Raw genomic sequence first — 27,436 nt, 5'->3', positions numbered from 1 at the left:
TTTTCCTGGAAGGACAGGCGTTCGCCATGACTTCAGGCATTCTATTTACACACTCTTAGATGCTTGCGTGCCTGTCCTTCTGAGGTCTGGGGTCCCCCTGGGTGACAGCACTTCCTTTCCTGTCAGGAACTCACCAGAAGGCAGACGCAGAGGCTGGGTGGGGTATGTTTTGTGATCTGCAAATCGATTCACAACCTCCTTCTGGCAGCTGGGTGAAGTTTCCCTAGGCTGTGCTCCTGGTTTTATAAACATTCAGCTAGAGCCTGCCAGAGCCAGCAGAGCACTCCCCGGCCCAGGGCTGCTGACTGTGCTCACCATTGAATTTTAACAAAACAAAAGTAAAGCCTGGCCCCAAGCACCACTAAATTAATTTCTCTTATCATGGCTGATGTCTAACATGAAACCCCTCCCAATATCTGTCATGTCTAAATTCAGACATTACAGTCAGATAGCATGGCATGGTCCCATGCCTTTCACTGCGATCACCTTTTTTTTTTTTCCTCCTCCGTTGCATAGTGATATAAATAAAACACCACAATCTACCAAGCCACGTGTGTTGGTTTAAAGAAAAAAGAAAAAAACCTGGGCTCTGTTTATTCCTTGGTTTGTTGTTGTGTACTCGGCGTTTTCCCATCGTTGTGCTGTGTGAGCTGCTCAGGGTCGCTGACCAACAGGAAGCAGGACCGTTCGTCGTTGAGAGTCAGATGCCAAATATGGCTTGTTTGAAGTTGCTCTCCTTTCCTTCTCACTGTTATTAATGCAGCTCTGGAGTTTCACTTGGTGATGCCTAACAGGTGCTTTTAGGAAAGACCGTGTCTCGTGGGCTTACGAGATGTCTGACTTGTCTACTCCTCTTTCCCAAATTCATTTCAAACTGTAGCTCCAGAGCTACCACCTGTCAGAAAGACTTGTTTAAAAAAATACCTGAAGAAAGTATTCTATGGGGTCCACCCAAAAGCTAGACCACCCCAGAAGGCAGATAGGAATTTCCTTGGCCCTGTCGTTGGATAGTCTCCATTTCTGATTTCTGTCAAGGTGGGGAGAGAGTGGCAGCCTCCCCTATTTTGGATAAGAGGGGCCCAGTGGTGCTGGGAGGGGCAGGACTCTATGATAGGAGCCGGCCTGCAGAAGCCAGAGCTATGGTTCCAGGAGTCTGGTAGACCTCGGCCAGGTCTAGGCAGCGTGGCAATTCATATCCACGAATTCAAAGCCTGGAAGGTGGATACTGGCATCTCACTTCCTGGGTTTATTCCTGGCCATAGTATTTACTAACCAGGGGTGCTTGGTTAGTAAGCTGTTTAACCTCTTTGAGCCTCCATTTTCTCATCTATATAATGGACATAATCAGGTATCAACATCAGTGTATGACCTTGGTGCAGATAAAAGAGTAAATATATGTAGAGTATTAAGTATGGTACATGAGATAGTAAATATTCAGTAACACAGATATATATTACTGGTAGTCATATTTAAACACTAGAAAACAAGTGGGAAAGTGGAATCTAGAATCCAAGAGATTCATAAAGGTAAGGAGAAGTAGGAAACAGGTGTCCTAAGTCCAACCAACCAAGCAAAGTGGCAAGAGTCTTGTAGCTTATCAAAGGCCTGAAGTCAAAAGGAGAGGTTCTTTCCTCTGCAGTTAGTCACTCAGCAGGTATGTGCTTACCACCAACTCTGTGCCCAGCACCCTACCAAATGCTGGGCATTCAGAAATGGTTAAGACACAGTCCTTGATCTTGAGGCACTCAAAAGACCTTTATTTGGTGCTCCTTTGTGCCTTTGAGTATAGTTTACTGTCTCTTTAATGTCTTTGCTCCTCGGGGCAGGGAGTGTGCTGTGCTGGTATCCTTCTTCTTCCATCTCTCAGCACCTAGAATAGCTTCGGCAGTCACTGGCACAGCTCTGGCTAAGAGACCCTAGCGCTGGAGCTGTTTGTTTGTTCCCCGCCCTGCTTCTGTGCTACCAAGGGGAGGCCAGGGGGTAGAAATAGGAAAACCTTTGGTGATCAGTACCTCTCAAACTTGAACATGAATACACATCACCTGGGAATCTTGTTCAAATATCTCTTCTGATTTGGTAGGTCTGCATTTCTAAGAAGCCCCCAGATGCTGGTCATGCTGCTGGTCCAGGGAACACACTTTGAGAAGCATCGGTTTAGATGTGGCCTTAAGAGGTCAAAGATCCACTGGTGGCTCTCATTTCTGAATGGGGCAGGGAGTGCCCTTCCTTTAGGCCTGCTCACCTGGCTTCCTTGTGGCGGTTCTCTTAATCCCATTTACCACTTTACCGTTATTCTTCTAAGAATTTTCTTTTACACTGAGACTTGTTGGTTTCTACAGTTACCAGGAGGCCACCTGTCCATTGCCCATTATGCTTCACTGTGTTATTCCAGAATATGTAGTATCTTTGGGTCTCCAATCATGTGTGACAAAAGAGAACATAACTTCCATTCCCCACCTTAACACTGACAGTTAATATCACAACAGGGCTGTTCTTCTAAAGTAAGTGACACTATACTAACCGTCATGTCATGCTTGCGAAGGAATTAAGGAGAAGGAATTGAGAAAGAAGCCCATAAGATGGGACGACCAGATGGGCTAAGAGCACATGATACGGACGAATAGGGGTTACCTTGGCTTGCTTTTTTCATCCTCTTTGGATTTAATTAGGGACAAAACTAACATTCCTATGATGCTTTGGGTTAAAAATGCTCTTACATACATTATCCCATTTGATCATGAATCAACAACAACCCCATGAAGTAATGTAATCCCCGTTCTACTGATGTGAAAGCCGAGAGGCAAGCACAGTATGTCTGGGGTCCAAGAGTTAGGGAGGAGCAAAGCCAAGATTCACACCCTGGTCTTCGGACTTTAAACCCTGTGTTCTTTTCACTGTACACATTTATGAGGGCACATGGAATATAAGGTATAATAAATGCTACTGGCTTAGAAAACATGAAGTTTATGGCCGGGGAGATTATATCCAGTGTTGGATTGTCTTGATGCATTCCAGAAATGCGGGTGCAAAGAGGTGCATAACGCTCTGGCATGTGGGAGAAAGAAGAGAAAGGCTGAGAACACCCCTGATTGGTTTAAGGCGGATGAAAAGCAAGATGGGAATTGAGAAAGGGTATGTATCAAGAGACAGTGTTTAAAATTAATTTCAGTAGCAAAAACTTGAAGAAGAATATTAAGCATTATATAAATGGAAGGTACGTGCTGGCTGCTTTCCCATGCACATTTTGTATATTAACTTCCTTAATCCTCACAATGACCTTCTGAAATAGCAGCTATTGTCACCCCTAGTTTGTATATAAGGAAACAGAGGTACAGAGAGTTTAAGAGCCTTGTCCGAGGCCTCAGAGCTGGCCAGTGGCAGAGCTGGGTTTCTGTGCGTGGCCCCAGAAACTGTCCTCTTAACCACTCCAAGTCTACAGACTGACAAGAAGAGAAGATTGAAGCTCTGATGAGCATGTGAATTCCAGACCTGCACTCTCCAATATGGCGGCTGTGCTACTAGCCACATGTGGCTTTTCACATTTAAATTAATCTGTATTAAAAGGAATTGAATATTCAGCTTCTAAGTTGCACTAGCCACATCTCAAGTGCTCAGTGACCATGGGTGGCTAGTGGCTGCAGTATTGGACAGCACAGACAGAGAACATTTATATTTACATCACTGGAGAAAGTTCTTTTGGATAGCTCTAGCCTAAATATAGTTATTCTTTCTCTCATAAGTCATCTTTTCCTGTTTTTCTCTTATTGGGTCTTATAAAAACTAAAACTAAAGAGAGAGGGGGAACATACTTTCTGGAAAGCAGGACCGACATACCTAGTATAGAGGTTTAGAAACTCAAGGGAATCCCAGCTGTCATGGAAAGAGTGTAGTGCTAAAATAAAAATTAGTAGAGGAAGGCAGCCGAGGACTAAATCATTAGAATCATGGCCATGGTGTTTCCTATCTTGAGTAGGATTAAGTTTTCAGTTTGAATATAACATTAGTGAGTCTACCACCATAATAACAATAAGTGCTGGGCAATCACAGTTCTGAGTGGTTCTAAGAGTGTAAGGTGAACTCATTTAATCTCTTAGGGAGGCACTATTATTACCCCCACGTTGCAGCTGAGGAAGCTGAAGGTTAGTGAGGTTAAGGGACTTGCCCGAGATCACAGGACTACAAAGTGGCAGAGCCTGATTCAAACCCAGGATGCCTAGAACCCCCTGTTTTTATCTGCTATAACTCCTCGACAACACAGCGTATACATATGGATTGTTTTTGTTACTATCCTGTCCAAGAGCATCATTATTAATACTCAGAAGAGGTAAAATTTTCTACAAGAGCAGTTGGGGAATGTTCCAAGGTGTGTGCCAAGCCCTGTCCTCCCCATTGTAATGGTGACTGGGAAAGAGCCAGCTTATAAACTGGGGCAAAGGAATTAGGCAGGGACAACAGAGCCCCCCAGTGGGGCAGGTGTGGGGCCTGGAAGCTGCTGCCACTCATCCAGGAAGCCCATGTGGTCTCCCTGTGCTCCCTGTACCCATCTAGTCCCCTGTAAGTGGCCCAGTGCTGCCTGCCTCTCTGACCCCAAATGATTTCTGGTCAAATTGCTGTTAAGAAAAATTCTCTCTAGAATACAAGACTTTCAGGATTCCATTCAAGCTAACTTTTGAATAAACAAAGTGTTTTGGCTTGTTCCAATCTAACCTGAGTTTTACCTGAAACATTCTTTTCTCCCATTGTCTGTCTGTAGCAACTAAAACCGGGTGAAGGTCATTATTATTGATTGATATTCAAAAATCCTGTTTATCTGCTCAAGAGTAGTTCTCTCAAACTACCTTGAAAAATATTAAGCTGTAAAATAAATATTGTTTAATATTCCATCTTTGCTTATGTAAAAGCTCAATATAGCTGAGATGTCCATAGAATTCAGGGTAGCCCTCAAAGTCGTGTTTACTCAGAGGGCAAGCCTGGGATAAGAGCCAGCTGGATGCTGCCAGGAGGAAGTTCAGAGACATAGAAAAGACCATTATTGTCCTCCTGGAGCTCGTCCCCCCCGGTCAGGTAAGACAGACACTGGCTTTAAGTCACTTTGATAACTTGGTGGATTGGATTTTACTTTAGTTGTATTTGATCTTCATTTGATACAGCCGTCTGCACAGTGGAATCATTAGCCAGTAGCCTGTGGCATTTGTTTTTACTGTATGAAGAAAACTATACAGCCATCATCTTTCTCCTTATTCTTACTGATCTCTCCTTTTCCCTGTATCTCTTTAGAAAAAGGCATTGTGTACAACCACTGAATAAATACATACACATTCCACATCTATATTTATCTGCTTTATCATTGAGAGCAAGCGTTTCATCCTGGCTCAGTTTCCTTCCCCTGACCTTAGTATCCCCCCAGCACTTTTGTACTATCCCCCACCCCCACCCCCCAGCAATGTCAATTGATCCACACGAGTTAACTATAACAACCTAAACAAACAACAGAAGGTATAATTAGGACAAATATGTAGCTCAATTATCTTTCTGGAGATGCATAGAACACTCCTGCTCTATTGTGGTTTGAATTGCAGAACCCATCCATTAGTGCAGAGAATTAAGCATTGATTTTTAAAATATATCCTTACCTGAAGGAAGTCTTTCAGGAATTTCTTAGCATAAGCTTGTTCTTATGAAATTGTTGTGAGGAAAATAATAGGGGAAATCAGAAACACTGGCAACTAACCAGTGCGTTTCCAGACTGACAGCCATGCATTTCCAACCTAGCAGCCGTCTCATCATATGCTACCATAGTCCTGCCTCCCAATTCCACCTCACCTGGTCCTGATGTTGAGGCAAGGGCAGCAAGCTTCCTCAGAGGTGGTTTCACCTGGATGTCATATGGCATTTGGCTCTTGTGTTTCTTCTGACAAAATCCTTGATTTTGAGAAAGTGCCATCTCAATCCTTGCCTTGCTTTCACTGCATAATTGGATGAAAATCTTGGGAGCTGGCTTACCTCTTTGAGAAAATTAGTATCATCTTCTAGAGCAAATGTGCTTCCGACTTTTGCCTGCTAAAAGGATGAAGCTCCCATTACCCTTATGGTATCATAATGTGATTTGCAATCAGATCAAGAATTGTGAGTGTTCATTACATGATTCCATCTGGGGTGAGAATTGCCACCAAGAGCAAGTATTAGCTTAAAAGCTTTTAATGACATTTCTAGGATTGAAGTGTCATTTTCCTCTTTGTGTGACGTCATCCCAAAGAATAGAATTGCAAAAGAGTTGGGTATGTATGTACATGGTGTTCACCCTGGAGGAGCAGAAATACGGAATTCATTTTGTCTATTTTTTCATTCAAGTGCATTTTGTGTGTGTGTGTGTGTGTGTGTGTGTGTGTGTGTGTGTTGCCATGATTACATTAAGTATTCATATGTCCTGCCTATAAAAGGCATGTATAGATTTATTCTTTGTGTCCGTGCCTGATGCATGGCACACATCCCTGCAGGCTTGGAAAACACAGAACTGATACTACCTTCTCTAGTTTTGTTTTGTTTTTCTGTGGGAAAGTGTTTTGCTGAGTGTATTCAACAGTGTATTCACACAGTGCCATCTGAGGTGTCTACACAGTGTTTCCCAGGTGCAGATGAATTTGAAATCAGTACTTTGGGAAGTATTCCCTTGGAGGGTTGTGAAGGAGTTTGTTCACAATTGCTTCTATCAGCCTGTCTTAGGTCAAGTCGCCATAAAAAAAAAAAAACAACTATAGATTGGGTGGCTTAAACAACAGGAATTTATTTCTCACAGTCCTGAAGCCTGGAAAATCAAGATCAAGGTATCAGCTAATTCAGTTCCTGGTGAAAGCTTTCTTCCTGGCTTGCAGACAGCTGCCTTCTCCCCGTGTCCTACGTGGCAGAAAGCACTCTCTGGTGTCTCTTATGAGGGAATCCCATCTTGGGAGCCCCACCCTCATGACCTCATCTAATCCTAATCACCTCCCAAAGGCCCCACCTTGAAATACCATCACATTGAGGGTTAGGGCTTCAACGCATGCATGAATTGTGGCGGGGAGCACAATTCAGTCAACAGCACAGCCTAAATTGTACCTTTGTGAAGGCCCTCCATGCATTCATTTAACAGATGTCTGTTGGGAGGTGGCTGTGCAAGGCAGAGGGGTAGGTGCTTGGGACACAGCAATATAAACCCTGCCCCTTCCCTCACATAGCTCAGGACTTAATTTTTCTTTTTTAATTACAGAAATATTTAAACAGAAGTGGTTATATGAGACATGGAGGAAGACACACACCTAGGCTAGGCTAGGCTTCGCAGAGGAAGTGACATGAGAGCTGACAGCTGTGAGTGGGTGTGAGTCAGGTGGAGGGGAGCAGAGGAGAACTTTGTAAGCTAAGGAAATAGCAAGAGCAGGGTCCCCAAGTGGGAGAAGGAACTGAAACTGTGTGGCTAGAGCTTCTGAGGATAATTAACTGGGTCTCCTATCTAGGGAAAAGCACATGAGCTGCCTGAGAACATCCCTAAGTGATGCTTTTTACCCAGAAAGGGAGCTTTCTGGTGGGTTTAGCCATCAGATAGCAGAGTAGCATGTATTCGCTCTTTGTGATCAGGGTGGGCTACCTTCTGCTGGAGGCAAGGGGTGGAGGTGGGGGGAGCTGAGAAGAATGAAGGACCCAGGCCTGGGGAGTGATCTTCACATTTTTGTATCTCAGCACTACCCTCCCTCCAATCTGGTGCCTTCCTAAGAACCACATTTGTGATTCATGAAAAAAAAATTTTTTTAAGTAAAAGAATATGTCCTCAAGATAGAACATTTCAGCAGCAATCCCAGGAAAGTGGAAATAAATACAGCACAATAAAATTGAAATCCAATAACAAGCTTTGCTTCATGTTAAATGACTTGTTTTCTGGCAGATAGGCATTACTTAAAGGAAACTTTTTGTTCATCCACTTTGCTTTAAAAGTTTTCCAGTTGGGTCTGTAGTCCTCTTTTCTGCTGCTTTAGTTTTAGAACACATACAGTCTTCTCCATGGACATATGCTTACAATTTGCAACTTTGTCCTGCAGACTCTTTGGAATATGGTTAGCTACTGAAATGACTTGTCCATGAAAATGCATAATGTAATCGTACCAGGTAATCCCCGATCTAATGTCATCGTCTATTCCTTTCATTTCTATCTTCCTTTTCTATTTTACTTCTCTCTTCCTTTTACATAGTGTACACACTTTTGCCCTCAAAATCCTGTTGCATCACATTCTCTGAGTGCTTAATGCACAATTGGTGCACAGAAGAGAAACGGTGATGCAAAGAATGATGACATTTGGAGTCTTCTCAGGGGCTGGTTCTCTGACCTGCATTGTTAGAGTCCCTCTTGGGCCACAGAGGTGGGATCAGTTTCTCCACTAGCCCCTGAGATCCTTTGGAGAAGGAACTGGATCTTCCTTATCTATGAATCCTTGCCTCCTGGCTCACGACAGATGCTCAGCAAATGTTTATTAAATGATTAGCATCAAAGCCCTACTCATGCTGTTGTATGAAAAAGTCCACCCCTGGAAAAACAGTATTTCTAATGGTAATTGTTCCAAAGGCATAGGGATTGGTACTAGTCACGGATGCAGAGTAGCCCTCGGCAAAGTTCTTTAGTTGGTAGAGTGGATCCATCATGGTCCTCGCCGATCACCGCGTCCAGCCCCTAACATCCCCCCTCTGGCCTTCAACCACTCAGGTTGTTACCTTTGGCTTCTCATCGTGTCTGGCATCCGGCAGCACTCGTGCTGCTCATTGCCCCCATCAGAATGAGGGCTCCCACCTCCCCTCTCCTCAAGGCCCTGCCATGGACCTTCCACAACGGTAGCAAGCTTAGTACAAGCTGTGAGCCGTGTGCCCTAACTCCTGTTTCAAGCCCCAGACTCTGACCTCCCCCAGATTCCTCTCTCTCCCCAGCACAGGGTTCCGTGAAAGGCAGCGCAGCCCTTACCCACACTGTTCCCTCTGCCTGGCATTCACTCCTCCCTCCAGTCCCTCCCTGCTCCGACACTTCTAACTCATTCTTCAAGCTGTAAGTCAAAATGGAACACCTTCTGCTGCACGCTGGTCATCACGCTTTGCTCTAATCCCTGGGCAGTGAAGCAGTTCCGTGGAGCGCACTTCCTGCGTCCTGTGGCATTTATTAGTTTACAGGATTATCTTCCATGTCAGACTTTTCATGTCTTTTTCATCGTTGCTTCCCTAATGCTTAACACGGTACCCAGTCAGGACCATAGTTACCTCCTCCGTGAAAAACAGGGAGGAAGGAGAGCAGATGAGGACGGGCAGGGGCACGAGAAGGAAAGCAACATGAAGGGGCAGGCTCTCCATCCTTATTTGTTCTCATGTTGGCTGCAGTGTTGAGGTGCAACCAGAGGTACAGTGTTGTATCTGAATGCGAAGGAGGGGCTGAGAATGGGGGCATGGGGTGGGGCTGGGGGGTTGGTCTAGTAGGGTTAAAATTTAGCACTAGAGGCTGCTCAGTGAGACTTCTCTTCCCGGGTATGGGACGCACAGAGCAATGGGCCTTACTGACACCAGAGTTGCTCACTTTGCCCCTGACTAGACTGGACTTGGTGTGAATTTTTTTTTTTTTTTTTTTTTTTTTTTGCGGTATGCGGGCCTCTCACTGTTGTGGCCTCTCCCGTTGCGGAGCACAGGCTCCGGACGCGCAGGCTCAGTGGCCATGGCTCACGGGCCCAGCCGCTCCGCGGCACGTGGGATCTTCCCGGACCGGGGTACGAACCCGTGTCCCCTGCATCGGCGGGCGGACTCTCAACCACTGCACCACCAGGGAAGCCCGGTGTGAATTTTTTTCAAGCAATTTCAGGTGTGTGATAGAGCAACCAAAGTCCAGTGAACACAGAGTATTTCAAGAGTCTTGAAAGAACAGTGAGTTGCAAAGGACCAAAGGGCTTCATTGTCCCTGTTGATGCCACTTTCCAAATCGGTGATGGCTGTCATCAGGCGCAGCCTCGGGCTTGACCTGGCCCGCGCCCACAGTTTTCCTGATCCGGCGGCATGCTGGGAGGATTCCCTCCGCAGTGATGACATTCAGCCGCACCGCAGTTTCCTTGACCCAGGAGGAAAGCCTGGGTTTGGGGTTGGGGGGTGTGGACGAGCAGGCGCAGAGTTTTTCTCATTTTGCCCCTTGGCTTTAAATTGCAGCCTCTCTTTTAATTTTCCATTATGAATCAAACACATCGGTGCCAAAAATGGACAAATGTATTCCGTCTGGGAGGATGATCCCAGACAGCTATAAATTAGAGCTTGTGTACAGAGGTGCCAAAAATGTGGCCTCGTGATAGGGTGTCCCTGGGACCAGTCACCTCCTCCACAGTCTGCTCGGTGATTACAGGCCTTGGCCTGACGCCTCCATCAACAGATTTTTGCTTTGTACTTGGAAACTCTTTCCACCGAGTTGCTGCAGAGGCGGCGTAGGCAGGGCTGCCTGTGAGGCTTTGCTGGGCACATCTGTCCCAGGGAGCCCCTAGCACTCCGAGGATGGGGCTTTCCCAAGGGCATCAGAAAACAGCAATGACCTCACAATGACCTCTTCCCTGCACCAGAAACAGCAATGACCTCAAAGCCGATTTCCTCCCAAACTAAAGCACAGCCCAAGAAAACTCTCCCCATTTTTTTCTGGACTGATCAGTTAAACTACCATATCACACTTTTAAACTTACAAGAGTAATACATGCTTCACGCACAAACCTTAGAAAGTACCGTGAAAAGAGAAAAGTCACCTGTAATTTTACCTGTCAAAGAAAAGTATTGTTAATGTTTTAACATGACTTCTCGGAATATTTCTCCACGCCTTGCTACCCTTTTAAAAAATGCAAAACCTTTGAAAGCTGGTTGAACCCAGTTCCTTTAGCTGTTCCTCACATTATCTAATTAGTGCTTTCCTCTAAGTACTGGAAACTTTTCGTTGTTCCACATTAGAGAGTCCAGCTGGTAGACCTCTGCCCCTCCAATTCCTCCTGCGGCAGTCATGCTGGTCTGCTTAAGAAGCCGGCCACGGAGGGAATGGGCCTTGGGAAGATGGAGGGTAAAGAAAGATAAAGTCCTCATATATATTCAGACAGATAGCCCCGGCTCTTTACAAATAGCCCACAGACAGAAGGATCTTGTATAAACAGGGCTCTGGTCTGACCCTGACTTTGACATCATTTTTCCTTATTAAACCTCTACTTCTCTGACTTGTGTGCTTGTCCCCCTTTTGCCAGCATCTGTGTCTACTCTTCCCTGCTGGGGCGGGGGCAGCCTCTAAACTGTTGGTCTGGGGAGGGGTTAGGGGAGCCCAACACTAACTGGATGGGTTGGCAGAACCACGGGACTCTTTCTACATCTCTGCTCACTTGTGGTGCCTTGAGTCCAGAAGGTGCCAGTGGCCATCTGTTGATTGACACAATGAAATTCGAGATGGGTGTTTGTGGAGAGAGAGGAGACCCTGGCTGGAGCCTGCTGGCGGGCCTTTGTGACAGTCCTGGGAAGGAAAGGCTTCCAGCTCAGGTGCGGAGCCTCACAAAAGCCCTCCGAGTGGCGGAGAGGAAGCGGGCCATGACTCTACCAGCCGCCAGCCTGCCCAGCCGCTGCCTGCACTGGCCACTCAGCCTCTCCCTGAGCCACACAGCACACAGACCAGGCTTTTTCAGAAAATTACTTTTTCCTTTCTTGCTTTCCATGGAAACCCAAAATAGCAACCAAAAAAAAAAAAAAAGAAACAAAACAACCCCGGCCAGTTTCCCTCACTGCCTGCAAAACCATCCCCAGGCAGTGGGGCACAGTGAGAGTGGCAGCCTGGGGGTTAGGACAGCTTCTAGATGCCTCTAAAACGGCTTTCTAACTGGACACTGGACACTCAGGAGGTGTGGGCAGGTTCTGAGGTTGGCGTGTTTTCTTCCCATTTAAAAAAGTGGGTTTCCCCCAGTCTCGGAGTTCATCTTGCTCTCGGTGACCTCTCACTGTGGTGTTGGTGAGGAAATCCCAAGTGCCCAGCAGGGGACAATAGGGCAGGAACCAAATACCTTCCCGGGGGACTGTTGTGGGAATACCCTTTCTGAGACACCTCCTGGGCTGTGCTGTGTATGCCCCATAACCGCGGGGGAGCCTGGCAGAATGGGAGAAACTCTGGGCTTGCAATCAGGAAACCCCAGTTTTAATATCACATCAGGGACCTGGGGTGGGCTGGGGGCTTTGAGCACATCATTCCACTCCTATTATAAGAAACGTGAAGAGGAGATGGGCTGGTTTCTTAGGGGACCCCCTCCAACCCTCAGATTCTGGGGCCTCAGGCCTCCCAGGTCCTGCGCACACTTTCCCCTCCCTTGTAAATGCAGGCTGTTTACCTTTCAGCTGGCAGGGTCGGCAGTCATTGCTTTTGGACTGTGGTTTCGGTTTGGAGGCACCATGAAGGATTTCTCTTCGGAGGACAGTTCCCCAGAGTACTTCTACATAGGTGAGTGACTTCAGCTCTCCTCCACCTTAGCTGGGGCTGCCCCGGCTTCGAGGGGAGCCTGCACCTGGACTTCTGGGACGGGGGATGGAGGGAGAGAAAGGAGGCACACCTGAGCCCCAGATGCCCACCTGGCCCTGGGGTAGGGATGTGTGGTCCAAGTGGAGAGGAGAGGGCCCTACCACCCCTACCCTGCCCACCCCACACGTGGTTCATCCCTCTGCTTCTAAAACCAAGGAAGACCAGGTGGAACTGAACTGTTGTGTTTCTTTCAGCCACTTCAAGAAAAGAAGCCCAGCGTGTAACCACAATTCATTTCCAAAGAATTGGAAAAGCCCCTTTGCCCCCCGAGTGGAGTGGGCACACCACAAAGTCAGTTATTCACTCATCCATCTGGGGTGACGGGGGACCCTTGCCCAGTCAGGGTCTGGTTTTGTGTATTTGTGATCTTGTATTTTAAATTGTCTAGGAGAGACACATAATTCAAAATGAAGAGAGACATCTCAAGATGTGGAAGGGTCAATCTCATCCCTCCGTGACTAGGGACTGCAGAGGGGAGAGAGAAGGGGGAGTGGAGGCGGGTGGAGAGAGGAGGGAGGGGCGGAGGGAGGGCTGCCATGGAGAGAGGCCTCAGTGTGGGAGGGGTAGTTGCTGTCTCCCTCCAACTGTGGGAAAGGGGTGAGGAGCTGGAGGCTGACGTAGCCTCCAATTCTGAGACCATGTGATAAGTAGGGGATGAGAAACTGGTGTGTAACCAAGTGCTGACTTAGTGGTATTTGCAGTTGGTGCATCAGGGGTCATTCTAAACTGGTGAGGCAAGAAGGATTTGAGTTAGGTTTGAAAGACCAACCATAATCGATAGAGAAAAGGAAGAATAGGGACTGCAGAGGTTTGGGGCACACAGTGTGTCTATAGGATAGTGATTAGCAAGCCGAGGCTGGGCAGAGGACTCTTACCAGAACGTAAAGGATATGGGCATGGTAGGAATTAAGATTAGGAAAGTCGGGGAGGGACAGAGGACAAGTATAGAGGGCCTTGAATGTCAGGGCCAGTTAATTTAATAAACAATAGAAGGATAATTTAGGGTTTGGGGGAGGGAACGACCTACACTGCATTTTAAAGAGATTATTGTGGAATGAGAGAGGAGGACAGAAAAAGACGGTGCTAGATTATTGATATAGTCAGGCCTGAAGAAATAAGGGCATAACCCATGGTGGTTGCAGTAGGAATTGTGAAGAAAGGGACAGAAAGACAAGAAACTTTATTAAGCATTATTAAATATTATTATTAAACATCGTTAAACTCAGGGACAAAAGGAATCAAAACAAAAAAGATATCAATGATAGACAGAGTCAAGCCTAGAAGTCACAACTCATAGTTTTCAGATGGAAACCTGAGGTAAGGGACCCTGCTCGGTTAGAGAGAGGGGCGGGTATGCGGAAGGAAAGATGGAAGCCAGTCTGGGGGGCAGCCTCTGTCTGTGTTGCTCCAGAAACAAAGCACTGATAGCAATTTCACAGGTGTAGATTTGGGGCCAACGTAAGAAAAGCTTTCTAATGACTTGATAAATCAAAGAAGCTGAGCAGACTTCTACAGTGATCCCTCTGATACCTTGGTATTTAACCCAAAATCAGAATGGAGCCTTTATCAATACAGGAGATTCCTGCATTAAATAGGAGAACAAACTAGTTCTATACAGACGTTCCTGATCCTATTTCCTAATGTAAACTAAAGCAACATGAACAGCCCAAGATGCAAGAAATGTCATATATTTATAGACATATCGGTCAGGACTCTTTTAATTGCAAATCACAGAAACTTGACTCAAACTGTCTAGAGCAAAACAGAAATTTCTTAACTCACATAACTGAAAAGTCAGGATTAGTTCTCATCACAGGGACACAAGTGATGTGATTGGAATGCGGTCTGTAGCTACCTCTTAGCTCCGCTTTCCTGTGGCTCCAGTTTGGGGCAGGTTCCCCCTAGACGTGATAAAACGTCCACCCACAGCTCCAGGCGCCATCTCCCAGGTAACCTCAGCAACAGTACACTCTTCTTTCATTCCAACTGATCCAACCAAAGTCCTGGGTCGCACTGTCACTGGCAATCTTGGGTCCAGTGCCCGTTCCCACACCAGTCATCGCGGCCAGCTGCTTGGGACGGGCTTGTTGGCTGAAGCCTGGGCTTCACACCTGCCTTGGAACTGAGGCGAGTCAGCCCTCTCAGACCACAAGGACTGAGAGTGGAGGAGGTTCTTTGTCTAATAGAAAAGAAAAGGAAGTGAACTCTGGGTGGGGAAAACAACAGCCCTCACAGCAGGGCCTGAATCCTTCCTGCTTGTTCTTGGCAGCCTGGGGCGTGGCGTGGGTCTGCCCACCCTTGGTTCTCCCTCCCCTCTCTGAGTCACCCTTGAGTGGCTGGTGGTGAGAATGCTCACGGTCAGTGCTTGAAGTCCAGAGAAGTGGATTATCATAGAGTCTTAGCACTAGACGGAATAAGGAAACTGAGGACCAGGGGTGAAGCAGAGGAGGAGGGGTGCTGACAGTCAGCCGTGGTTTTCCAGCCCTTCAGGGTGGGGCTCAGCCCGCACCCCAGGTCTGCCAATGCCCAGGCCTGTGCTTATTCTGTTTCCCTGTGCTGTCTCTCTGGAGAGTGCCAACAAGAAAAAGTCCTTGTGAGGTCAGGAACCTTTTTTCCACTTTAAATACTTCTTATAATATAAATAGAGCAATATACATGTTTACAGAAATTGATGTTTCTTTCCTCAATAAATAATTTTCCAAATAGGAAAGACACCAGTTCCCTAGCAATAAAACGAGAAGAAAAGTACACCAGGATTCCATTTTATGGACTTGCATAGCAAACAGTGTGAGGTAACAGGACTTCAAAGAAGAAGCAGGCCCAGTTTTTGGAAAATCTCACTTCATGTCACAGGGTACTGTGCACTGCTCTGTGTATTTTCCTTTTCAGAATAGTTTCCAGAGCAATCAGCCCATTACACTCTTATCACCCCATTGTTAAAGAGCCCTGGAGAGTAGGCTTGGCCCATTGAAGCACTCTTAAAGAAATACCACCTCTCCCTGAGAGGGACCTCAGGCAGGCACGTGGTCTAGCTCCCTGCTTCTGGGCAGATGACTGCCGCCTCTAGGGGAATGCTTTCCTCTCTGGGACCCTTGGGTCTTTCTCCTTGGTGATGGAGAAAAGGTCCCTTCTTATAATAAAGATCTGGAGGTGACTTCACAGCCAGAGGCCAGCGTGGAGAGGATCCAGCTGTGAGGGGAGCTGGAAATGAGGCCAGGGAGCCAGGTAGTCAGACACTGCACCTGCTGCCTCTTCTCAAGGACCTCAGAGCTCAGGTCGAGACCTGGAGGCCAACCCAGGCTGTCATGTCCACTGGTTGCTATCATGGAGAAAGGAGAGCCTGGCAAGCGTGGAGCTGGCAGCAAGAAAGGCTGGGTGACTTGGTGTTTCCCAGACCCTTTCCACATTAGTCTCCTTCAGTGAGCTCTTGGGAGAAGGCCCCAGTGTCTTCCAAGTTCCACCAATGTGCCCCTCTGCTTTCCTGTTACAACTTGTCCCTGGGGCTGCCCCTTAGGGGTATAGGCAGCACAGGGGTCTTCTTTCCAGGAGGCAGAGTGAGGAGCGATCCCCTCGGCCCTCAGAAAGCTGGAGCACATGAAGTCATGTCTGTGAGCAGAGGACCGAGGGCGTCATCGGGTTTCTCCATGAAGGGGAAGGGGCTGCCCACACAGACTGCAGCCACTCGCTCTCCGGGATCGCAGGCTTTCTGTGGCTGTCCCTCCCTGTGAATCCAGAGCCGCAGAGCCTGGCTTTGATGGCGGCTGGATGTTATGTGTAAGGAAAGCATTCCAGCGCTGAGTGCTGAGGGGCTGGCTTGAGTTTTTAAAAACTCTGACTCACTCTGCTAATATTGTTTTACTTCTCAATTTTTAGTTGTACCTGAGATTCCTAGTAATTGCAGAACAGACACGTGCCATAGCTTACATTGTTGAGACAATTTCTCCAAAGCATTTTTACAAGAACTTAATAGATAATTATTGCCATATTACACATAACAAAACTGAGGAATAAGAGGACTTACCTAAAGGCGCGTTCGGCAGGCCTGGATTTCTAGCTCCCACCAATGTGCTTTGAAGGGAAAACCCAGAAATCATCAATGATAGATCCCTCGGGCACTTTTCTCAAGGAAGAAGGAAAAGAACCCTCCTGCCATTTGTAAATTGCAAAATTCACAGATTTCTAGCTAAGAAAATCATGCTTCTTCTGAGTTCCTTCTGAAAGTGCAGCATAGGAGTGAGGGTGTGCACTTTGGAATAGAACCCCGGGTTCAGTTCCAGTTTCCCCCCTCACTAGTCATGCAATCTTCCATAAATTAGTTCTCCGTGTCTCAGATTCCTAATCTGTGAAATATGAATACCATTTCTACATACCTCATAGCGTTGATGTATGAGATGATTTAACCTATGAACGTGGCTTGAGCGCAGTACCTGTTGTGTCATGAGCCCTCAATAAATGTCAGCTGTCATTACAGCAGTGAGGGCAGGCTGAGGAAGGACTCAGCCTGCGGGAGGCACAATGATGTGGGAGAGTAAAAGAGGGGAAGATAAAAGGGTGGTTTAGATGCCATGTAGTCAGGGCGAGACACCAACTGGTAGCACTGAGGCTTCCAGGTGGCAGGTTCCTGACATAATGCCTGCCTAGGGCAAAGGACAGATGCTGCATAGAGCAGCTGAGGCACTGGGAATGGTGGTGGTTACTCAGTGTTGAATGACTCCATGACTAATGTATGTTCAGCTCTTAGGACAGCACTCAATAACTAACAGCTGCACAGTACCTAGTCCTTACCTTCCCCATAAACTAAGTCCCATCCAATATTCTAAATACATATATAATTATGTGTGTCCAGGGCAAGCTGGGAGAGAGGGAAAGTTGCACAGAGGCAGAGAAAAATATTTTCAGAGGAAAAATGGTCATTAGGCGGGTATGTAAAATCATCTACAGCCAAAAAGCCACCGAAATTGATGAGCGTGTCACTACCCAGTCCTTAAAGGGGAGCCATTTAAAAATGAGTTGATGCAGACAAGGCTTTTAGGATGCCACTGTCTCCTTTCTGTGTTAACTGAAATGATGCTTCTAGCTTCAAAAGAAGGATCGGAAACCAGAGACAAGTGATGAAATTGTCAGGAAATTGGTGGTAGCATGTCACCTGGAGATCACTGGCATTGCAAGGCCCAGCTACTAATGCTAAAAATGCAATATCAAAGTGTTTTCTCTTTTTCAACTCAAGGGAAATAGGACTCAGAAAGCATAGGGGATTGAGAAATAGGTCATACACTTGTCACAAAGCTGCCGCGGGAGCGAGAGGGCTCTACAGAAACCATCTTGGAAGTAAAATGTGACTGCCGATTAATGCATTCATTCAACAACTATGTTTTGAGGGCCAGATCAAAAAAAAAAAAAAAAACGATAAGGTATGCTTGGAAGCTACAAGTGGCCTTGTGGTGTGCAGAGTATTACAACCAGATTTGGAACTGAAATCAGCAGGCCCAAGAAATTTGCCACGTGTAGAATTTCTTCTGATTTTCCCATCAGCTCCAACCAGCAGTGCTCATTTGACATTGAACTGAGTCCTGTGGCCACACATGCACATGGAGGTTTGCTGGGGAGAGGCCTCAGGAATCAGAGCCCCTGGAGCAGTTTCAGGGTGTTTGCTGTGAGCTCTGGAATTCTGATAGCCTAAGAATGAAATATTGTACAAATAAGTGAATTTTCTTGGGGAGCTCTTATTTCAGAAGGACAAGGGGCTGAGTTAGCTTGTTCTCAGTTGGGAGCAGGTCTGTCCTCCTCAGAGCCTGGTGCCTCTGTCCTCTGTACCCCAGCCTCCGCAGGAGCACCCCTCTCTCCTAGATTCCACAGTCTCAGAAGGCTTTCCCCACGGTGTGCAGCCATGCCCTCATCTACCTGACTTGGGAGAGCCCAGCCCTCTGGTGGCTTCTTGGATGCTTGTTGGGATGTATCCCCGGCATGTATCTCTAAGCAAAGATGGGCAACAGTAGACAGCCAGTCCAGAACTTCAGATTTAGCGTGATCTCTCTTTATCCTCTTATCCAACAAACACTAACCGAGAATTCTGTCTTGTTCCTAGCATATTCTATGTAGGGTGAATAAGGTTTGTTTAAGGACCTAACATCTATAGAGAGAGACATAGATGAGAACCCACAGAGGTACAACATGGAAAAGAGTAGGCTGGGTCACATCATAGTGAATTCCTATGTGGCTGGAGTGTAGGATGGATAATGTTCCCAGTGGCTCCAGTCTCTAATGACTCCACGCAGAATCTGTAGACTGTATCATGTAGCAGTGAAGAGGCAATGAACATTGTAAGTAAGAAATCAGTACAGTAAGGTGGCCCACCCAGGAGACATTCTGTGAGGGAACTGCTCCATTCGGGTGGGAATCGGGGCTCAAGGCTTTGCGTATCCAGCCTGGAGCCCTCTTGCCGCTGTTACCCCCATTAGTAAAATAGAAATGTGTATAATACTTGCCTTGCTTAGTGGTGCTGTTTTGAGGAGCCAAAGAGATGATGGAAATAAAAGAGCTTTGAAAAATTTTAAAACAATAAGGTATTTCGGCAGTGGGACCAACAATAGTATTATTTTTAATACAGTATCATTTCTCTCATTACCACATCCATTCCCCATGAAATTATTTTTTTTAGAGAAAAGGAAAAGGGAGGAAGTGGCTGAGCCCGCCTATTGGGAAATAAATAAATACCCGTCTCAGGACCTCGGAAGAGCAGGGCTTCCCGGACCCTGAAAAGGGCCCTGAGAACAGCCTGGGTGGTGCAGGGAGCAGAGCAGCCCAGCCTGCCGCCTAGTCTGTCAGGGAACAGAGGGGGCTGCCCACAAACCACTGTCAGCACCCAGAGGGGCCCCTGGAGACACCCTGCAGGCCAACCTCAGGGTTCCCCCACAGAGGTGGGGCGCCAGCTGCCCGCCCTCTCGCGGATGGGAGTGGTTCCCAGGAACAAAATGCAGAAAATACAGTTGAGGTGATTGGTATTATTCTAAGCAAGTCGAGTGCCAGGCCCCATATTGTGTTCCAACTTATCTCGGGATCAGGAAAGGAAGTAAAAAACTGGCTCGCTTTTATTTCTCTCAGAACAAGACATTTCTGCCCTTCTCTTTCTCCGTGGAACAGCTGTTCCTGTGGCTTGACTTCAGAACTAAGTGAAACGACCACCCGAGTTAAGGCCGCTGTTATTGTCGGAGAGGCAGGATGGGATAATGGTGATGAGCTAGCTTTAGAGGCAGATGGGTGTTTTTATCCCAGCTCTATGATCTCGGGCAAGTCACTTAACCTTTGGGGGCCCAGTTCCTCTGTCTAAAAAAATGGAGATAATAATGGTACCTGCTTCATGAAGATTAAATTAATAAATCTGTGCTAGGTCCTTAGAGTAGTGCCTGGAGAAAATAAGCCCTTAAAATAAATGTAGCTAATATTATATTAATAATAACATTATTTGGCGCATATTACCTTATCACCTCCCCTCACTGGATATTTTCTTGTAACACTTACCACCTTGCGTGCATCCAGTGTATATGGTACTGCCATCTAGAGTTTATCATTCACACAAAACCATATTGTCTCATCGCTGTGCCCTCCGCCCCTCTCCTTGACTAAAAGCTCCCCTCTTCCGTTCCACCCACTCCCTGCTTCTCCGTCTGAGCCTGGGCAGATCAACGGCCTCCCTCCCGTCCCAGACACTTTGTCCTCAGGGCCTCTCATGAGATGGGGACAGCCACTAATTCCAGAGTGCCACGAGGGCCGTGGGCTCCTAGGACGGCAGAGGTTCACGTCCCAGCTCTGGCACTGGCTCCTCACCGCCCCTGGACCCACTGTCGCCAATCTCTGTGCATGGTATTAACGCCCACTTTACAGGGGTGGCGGAGATCTGGCAGGTGAAGTGCGTGGCACGTAGGAGGCACTTGCAGATGACTAAGCGTAAGCTGTGGGACAAAGGCGACTTCCCATCCTCGCTGGTTGTGTGAGCCTGGGCGGCTCCCTTCACCTCTGTAAGCATGGGCTTTCTTTGTTCCCTGGGGATTACAGCAGCCCCTACCTCTCAGGATCCTTGTGCAGGATATATGAAGTCAGGTGTATGAAGCTCTCAGCAAGAAGCCTTCCACAAGGGTTACCTTTATCATATTAACAACTGAAGGCCCTGCGGGGCCAGATGCCTGGGGCAGTGGTGGCAGAGGCTGGGCTGGCAGCATTGGTGCCGGGGAGGGAGCCGATCTTGCGTAGTCAGCATCTTCTCTGGCCTCTTCCCCCAGGGCTCTATGTGCTGGTTGGAGCGGGGGCCCTGATGATGGCCGTGGGCTTCCTCGGCTGCTGTGGAGCCACGCGGGAGTCCCAGTGTGTTCTCGGATCTGTAAGTGGGGCGAGGTGGGGAGGGACTTGGCCTGAAGGGAGCTGGACGTTCTCTTTGTCCCTACCTCTGTGGAAAATGTGAAAAAAAACAAAAATTAGGTCATTAGTGTGAAGATGTTTTGGGAGAAAAAGTGCCTAATAAAATTTCACAATGAGTGAGGCAGCTACAAGATTCCCAGAGTCAGGGAAGTACTGTTATCTATAAGAAAAGTACTGCTGTTTGAGATCAGTAATTTAAACAAACATACCTCTTGTGGTTTATTTTAAGGCTATTTAGTTTAGTAGCCTCTGGTTTTTAAAAAAAAATGAAATAATTTCCGTTAACTGCTATACATCCAGTGCCAGTGTGACCTAAGAAAGAAGAGGAGCAGGAAGAAAGTTTTTGTGTTTCTCCATGAGGAGAAATGGCAGTTTTATTAGGCGGCCTCTCCTTACTCATTGCAACCTTTGGTGTTTGAACTGTGGCTGCTTCTCCTGATCTCTCTCTTTTTTTTTAAATAAATTTATTCATTGATTGATTGATTTCGGGGGTGTGTCGGGTCTTCGTTTCTGCGCACGGGCTTTCTCTAGCTGCGGCGAGCGGGGACCACTCTTCATCACGGTGCGCGGACCTCTCACTATCGCGGCCTCTTTTGTTGTGGAGCAAGGCTCCAGGTGCGCAGGCTCAGTAGTTGTGGTGCATGGGCCCAGTTGCTCAGCGGCATGTGGGATCTTCCCAGACCAGGGCTCGAACCCGTGTCCCCTGCATTGGCAGGCAGATTCTCAACCGCTGCACCACCAGGGAAGCCCTTCTCCTGATCTCTTGCCATGTAAGATTCCTAACTCATTCCCTCAGTTCTCTATTCTTTCTCTTTCCCCTGTTGCTGAGCATCTCAGGTCTTGTTTATCACTGAACTTAGTTTAATCAGAGCAGACCCTGAGATTGGAACAGAAATCTGTCCAGAAGGACACCCTTCACCTCCACTTCCACCTCCTCAGGGAAGCCATCCAGACCACACAGTCTCAAGTCACCCCCTCCCCAAACCCAGTCCCACCAGCCACTCTCTATCTTCTGGTCTTATTTTACATCTTTATAGAATCTCTTTTGTTCTTCAAGTAGTCACTGAACATATGGGTGCCGGGCGCTGTTCTAGGTTGTGGGATTTCTATATCACTCTCTGAAATTAACTTACTCTTTTATTGCTTACTCATTTATCATATCCTCCTCTCTCTACTATAAGGTCCCTGAGAGCAGAGGCACTGAGATCTTATCTTATTCACCGCTATACACCCAGTATCAAGGACAGTACCTGGCACAGAGCAAATGCTCAATAAACAATTGCTGAATGAATTAATGAGTGAATGAATGTGTGAACAAACTATGAATAACTAAGGGGCCAAGTGCTTCCTGCTAGATCTCTTCAAACTAATAACCTTGCCTAGTGTTTTTCAAAAGGAACTAGAGTCAAAGAGGTTAAGTAAACTGAAAAGGTACTGAATTAATGAAGTTAGTATTTTCTCTCCTCTACAGTTTTTTACCTGCCTATTGGTGATATTTGCTGCTGAAATAACCACTGGAGTATTTGCTTTTATAGGCAAGGATGTAGTAAGTAAATATTACTTATAATTGTTTTTTAACGATGGTTAAAGTGTTCTCTTTACGGCAAAGGTCATGAGAATATTGGTACCCACAGTGATAGTCCAAAGCCAAATAACCCCCACAATAATCGTTTATGCAGAACTTTTTAACCTAGGAGTGTGGTGTGGACTTTAGCATATGTGTGTATGTGTGTGCGTGCATATAGGTGCACCCATATTTCTGGGGAGATAGTTCCTAGCTTTCATTAGATATATAGAGAGGCCTATGTTTTTTGTAACAAAAGGATTTCTAATTTAAGATGAGCCTGTTTGGAATGTGGGAGGAGATAGATTGCAGGTATGAGAAAGAAGGATGGGGAAGAACACGCATTCTCATCCCTTGTTAGCCTGTCCTTTGTCCTTAGGGTTTGGCCTGGGCAGAGGCCAGGTCGTCCTCAAAGACTATAGGCAGCCTCCTGCGTGCCAGTGAAGCCAGTTTGTTAAGATTTTTGCTCAAACTATAGGTGGGCAGAATAGGTTATCAGGAGAATCCACAGAGGAAGGGGTCTTTTTAGGTGTAAACATGCAGTGGGGAAGAGAGGAGTGAAATGGAAAAGGAGGAAGAATGGAATCTTAAGTTTACTGTATTTTACATAAATTCATGTGCCATCAATATTGTGTTTATGAACTTATTTTAGATTTTAAAAACGGTAAACATGTAGAATAAGTAAATGTCAACTCCTCTGGAATTTTTCTAAAGTAGCTGGTTACATTTGTAGGTTAGAGGAATTGGATCTTATGACTTCTTGAGAGCCTATGGATTTGGGGATCACATGCAATTATACTAGAAAAAGCATTCTCTACATTTTCTATGATATTTGAATGCTGAAACAGTTTTCCTTGGTCGTGAACACCTTTTAAACCATGTCGTGAAAAGACTTGAGTACTTGTAACTAATGGAGTCCCAAGAATGCATAGGTTTCTACCCTGGCTGTGTACCAGAATCACCTGGCTGGGGCCCAGGAATCTGGGGTTCAGCTGTTGCTGAGGTCCATTCCAGGTTGAGAACCTCCACTCTAAGAAATCTTTCTAGTCTATGAAAATTATTCTTGGTTAATCTATCCTTCCATCTTCAGAAGCATATTAGAAACTCCAGAATCTATAACCTGTTCCATATAGGCAGAATTACCCTTACTTAAATCCAGATAAACATATGGAAATGCCATATTTTTGAAGGGTAGGGAAGAGGGGCTTTATTCTTGATGAAAGGGGAACGTTTGAAACTTCTCACTCACGTCCTCTTGTTTTCCTGGTAATTTTTCAGGCTATACGACATGTTCAGACCATGTATGAAGAAGCTTATAACGATTACCTTAGAGACAGGGAAAAGGGAAATGGGACTCTCATCACCTTCCACTCAACAGTAAGTGACTCTACTTCTTCCTTAAAATGGAATCTTCTAAAGATTATACATGAGCCAGGTTCTCTCTAATCACCTAGATTAAAAATAAATTGAGTGAAGCCAGGCAACTGCACTATATGTCTGCCTTCGTGGGAGCCATGGTTTGCATTATGTGTAGAACCTAGAAGAGAAAGAGGCCTAACACAGAGTCGACAGAAGGAAGTCAGGACATGCACCCAAAGAGACAGAAGAGCACACACAAATAAGAACATCGAGACAGCTGCCCAAGTAAATATCAGGTTCTCTCAAGAGTGGCCTTGTGGGGCTTCCCTGGTGGCGCAGTGGTTGAGAGTCTGCCTGCCGATGCAGGGGACACGGGTTCGTGCCCCGGTCCGGGAAGATCCCACATGCCGCAGAGCGGCTGGGCCCGTGAGCCGTGGCCACTGAGCCTGCGTGTCCGGAGCCTGTGCTCCGCAACGGGAGAGGCCACAACAGTGAGAGGCCCGCGTACTGCAAGAAACAAAAACAAAAACAAAAACAAAAAAAAACAAAAACAAGAGTGGCCTTGTGATGTAACAGAAACAGCTGTGACCTTCAAGACAGAAAAGCTTATCTCTAGCTGCAGCTGTGCCATGGAACAGCTTTGTGACCTGGAGCAAGTTCCTTGCCTTCCTGATCCTCACTCAGAACCCTCAGTTGTAAAATGAAGGGGCACATGAGACAGGCACGCTGCTTTTCTCCCGGGACATCCTGTGAGAACGTGCTGTCAGTGCAGTGTTCTAAGCTACAGACAGTTCATCAAGGAAGGCTCCCCGGGGGAGATGGGCCAGGCCAGTGTCGTCCTGATTTCTCAACCCCTGTCATATGGAGAAGTAGCTATGAACTCCTGGCCAGGTGTTTTAAGGTAGCCCAGTTCTTGTCTGTCACAGGTATGTCCTGGAAGGTGCCAACCATTTATCCTGTTCAGCTGCAGCTGCCCCAGGGACATCAGACAGCACACAGGTTCCTTTGTCTTTGAAGGGCAGCCGTAAGGCAGGTCACCTGTTGGCTGGCCGGTATTCAAGCCCCAGTCTTTTAGCCCCTGGGGTTTACTGTGGCCACTTCTCCTGTCCGTCCTAGGCTCTCCTCAGTTAATGAGCCTTTCCTGAAGCTCATAAAACTTTAGCTATTCAGCAAGGCTGAAAGGAAGAATCTAAAGACCTAACTCCTGTCTAAAGAACAGCAGTTTACACAGGCACTGTCAGCTAGCTTCTTGCCTTGTTTGCATTGCCTTCAGTCACCTCCTGTCATAAAACTTGGACAGATTTGGTGAAGTCGTTTCTTGCTTTGCTAGCACGACTATGTGACTCTTCATACTGTCTCCAGAATGGCCACTAGGTTGTAGTGTCAGGCCTCAGAGCTGTTTTACGGCCTCAGCACACCCAGTCCTTAGCAGTGATACCCGGATTTGTAGCTTCAGCTTCTCCCTCCTTGTGCTAAAAGCTCTTTTCGGACTCTCTAGTTTCAGTGCTGTGGAAAAGAAAGCTCTGAACAGGTCCAACCGACCTGCCCAAAGGAGCTCCTAGGACACAAGGTAAGCTTCTCTACCAGGTTCCTGTCCTGCCTGTGGTGTTAAGATGGTTCTTGCCCTTGGGGTGGAGGGGTGATTCTGGGAGGCCCTCTGCCAGTGGCTTCTAGCCTCAGCTTTATTCTATGCAGAATAAGTGAAGCAATGATGAGTCCCAGGCTCCTGGTAACCTGGGGAATAATGGTGTGCTGACTTGCCAGTAATGATGCAAATGCAGTGGCATTAATTAAGCTCACCAGGGCCAGAGGTATGCACCCTAAGGACGTTGCCCCGTACCCTTCCAGAGGTGTCATCGCACTGATAAATGCTTCCTTTATTAAGTGCTACGTGGCAGGCACGATGCCAGGTTCTGGAAACTCTAAGGTGAAAAACACATGGTCCCTGCCTCAGTGGCCTCACAGACTAGTCAAGGGAGCTGATGCTTGGCAGAGCACAATACCTGTACAGAATACAGTGGAGTCAGGAAAGCTTGCAGAGGATGGATCCTTGAGCCAAGTTTTGACAAAGGAAGGTCATGCCAGGCCCAGAAAGCAGCAAGAACAGAAGCATGCAATTCCAGGACGGGAGGAGAATAGGGAGTCCAGAGGGAATTGTGAGGGACATTTTTGAAAAGGCAGGCAATGGCATCGTTTTATACCTGGAAGTTTGGAGAAGCCATTGCTTTTAGCAGAGGATTAACATAATCCGTTTTGCATTGCTGAAAGAGCACTCAGGCTGCTGGGTATGACTGGTAGAACAGAAGGCTGGAGACCAATGGAGGGAGGCCGCTTAGGTGACACTTATGTTTTTCCTGGTGAGAGAGGATGAGGAACTAGAGCAAGTCACATACCTTGGGGAGGGAGAGGAGGCGACAGATACAGAGACGTCCAGGGGTAGAGTCAACAGGCACAGGTGACTGACTGGGTGTGAGTGGGGAGTGAAAGGGAGGAAGCTAAGACTTCAGATGCCTGCTTGGCTACAGAGAAGGAGAGGCTGAGCGTGTAGGAAGGAAAGGAGATAAGTGACAGCACAGGCTTCCTGAGGAGATGAGAGAATAAGATCCAGAGCCAGTAAAGGGGTTGACTTTCAGCAGAGCAGGGCACTTCTTTGGCTTTAATGAGAAGGAAGAAAGAAGCAGTGTGCCTTTCTCATCTGCATGCTCACTGCCTACAGCAGTACCTGCCACCGGATGAATGGAGTGTGTAAGTTTATAGGTGCAGGTGAGGAAGGTTGGAAGAATTTCTACAGCTTGACTCTAATAAGTAAGGGAGCCACTATCTAGAGCAGTGGTTCTCAACTTTTACCAGAATGTATTGTAATTATTTTTGTGAGTCTGTGTCCTTCTCTAAAACTATGAGCTCCCTGAGGGCAAAAGTAACCATGTCTTAATTTCTCCATATCCACCATGCCATTCTGGTGACTAATGCAAGGCAGATGCTCAAGAAATATTTGTTGAATGAATGAATGATGAATGAATGAAGTAAGACAGGAGGTGTGAGGATGGCATTAAGAGTTTCATAGAGCTTAGGTGGGTATCAGAGAGAGCTGACCATTGACAAGTAAAAGGACCTGGACAGCCTAAGGACAAAATTGGGTTGAGAGAATACCTCTGTATTTAAGAGGACCAAATAGAAGTTGGAGAAACTAATTGCAATTACAAGTGATCTGTTCTGCCCCCTGTCCAATATTCCTCCATCCATGAAGGTTCTTTGGACCTACACTGCACAGGTCTCTATGGGACACAGATGAAAGAATAGGGCCACCCAGCCCGGCCGCCATAGAAGAGAACAGTCCTCCAGCCCCCAACACTTGGCTTTCCTTTGTTAAATTTGAACCTATACAGACTTTATAGCTTCTTACTAGGTGATGCCTACCTTGCATAGTAAATTGGACTAAGTATGTAGAAAGTCTTTTAAACTATAAATGACAATCCAAAAGCAAGGGGCTATTATTTTGGGGATATTTTACTTTTTTTTAATTTGCTGAAAGT

The 27,436-nt window shown here is 46.7% G+C and overlaps 1 protein-coding gene across 3 annotated transcripts in view; it reads left to right on the top strand.

The window, feature by feature from the left end:
- Nucleotides 1-27,436, top strand: part of TSPAN2 (tetraspanin 2) — a 44,003-nt gene that overhangs the window by 6,324 nt on the left and 10,243 nt on the right. For 2 of the 3 annotated variants that reach the window (XM_032628335.1, XM_032628355.1), the window contains exons 2-6: nucleotides 12,388-12,490; nucleotides 20,845-20,942; nucleotides 22,452-22,526; nucleotides 23,823-23,921; nucleotides 25,402-25,473. In XM_032628335.1, coding sequence (XP_032484226.1) covers nucleotides 12,388-12,490; nucleotides 20,845-20,942; nucleotides 22,452-22,526; nucleotides 23,823-23,921; nucleotides 25,402-25,473 — 447 coding nt within the window. The remainder of the gene's footprint in view (nucleotides 1-12,387; nucleotides 12,491-20,844; nucleotides 20,943-22,451; nucleotides 22,527-23,822; nucleotides 23,922-25,401; nucleotides 25,474-27,436) is intronic. The other variant, XM_032628345.1, reaches the window with a different exon arrangement.

This window comes from Phocoena sinus, chromosome 1 (assembly GCF_008692025.1).
Source record: "Phocoena sinus isolate mPhoSin1 chromosome 1, mPhoSin1.pri, whole genome shotgun sequence".
In the NCBI taxonomy this organism is placed as follows: domain Eukaryota; kingdom Metazoa; phylum Chordata; class Mammalia; order Artiodactyla; family Phocoenidae; genus Phocoena; species Phocoena sinus.
Note: the sequence above shows the minus strand (reverse complement) of the source record. Positions and strands in the feature narration are given on the sequence as shown.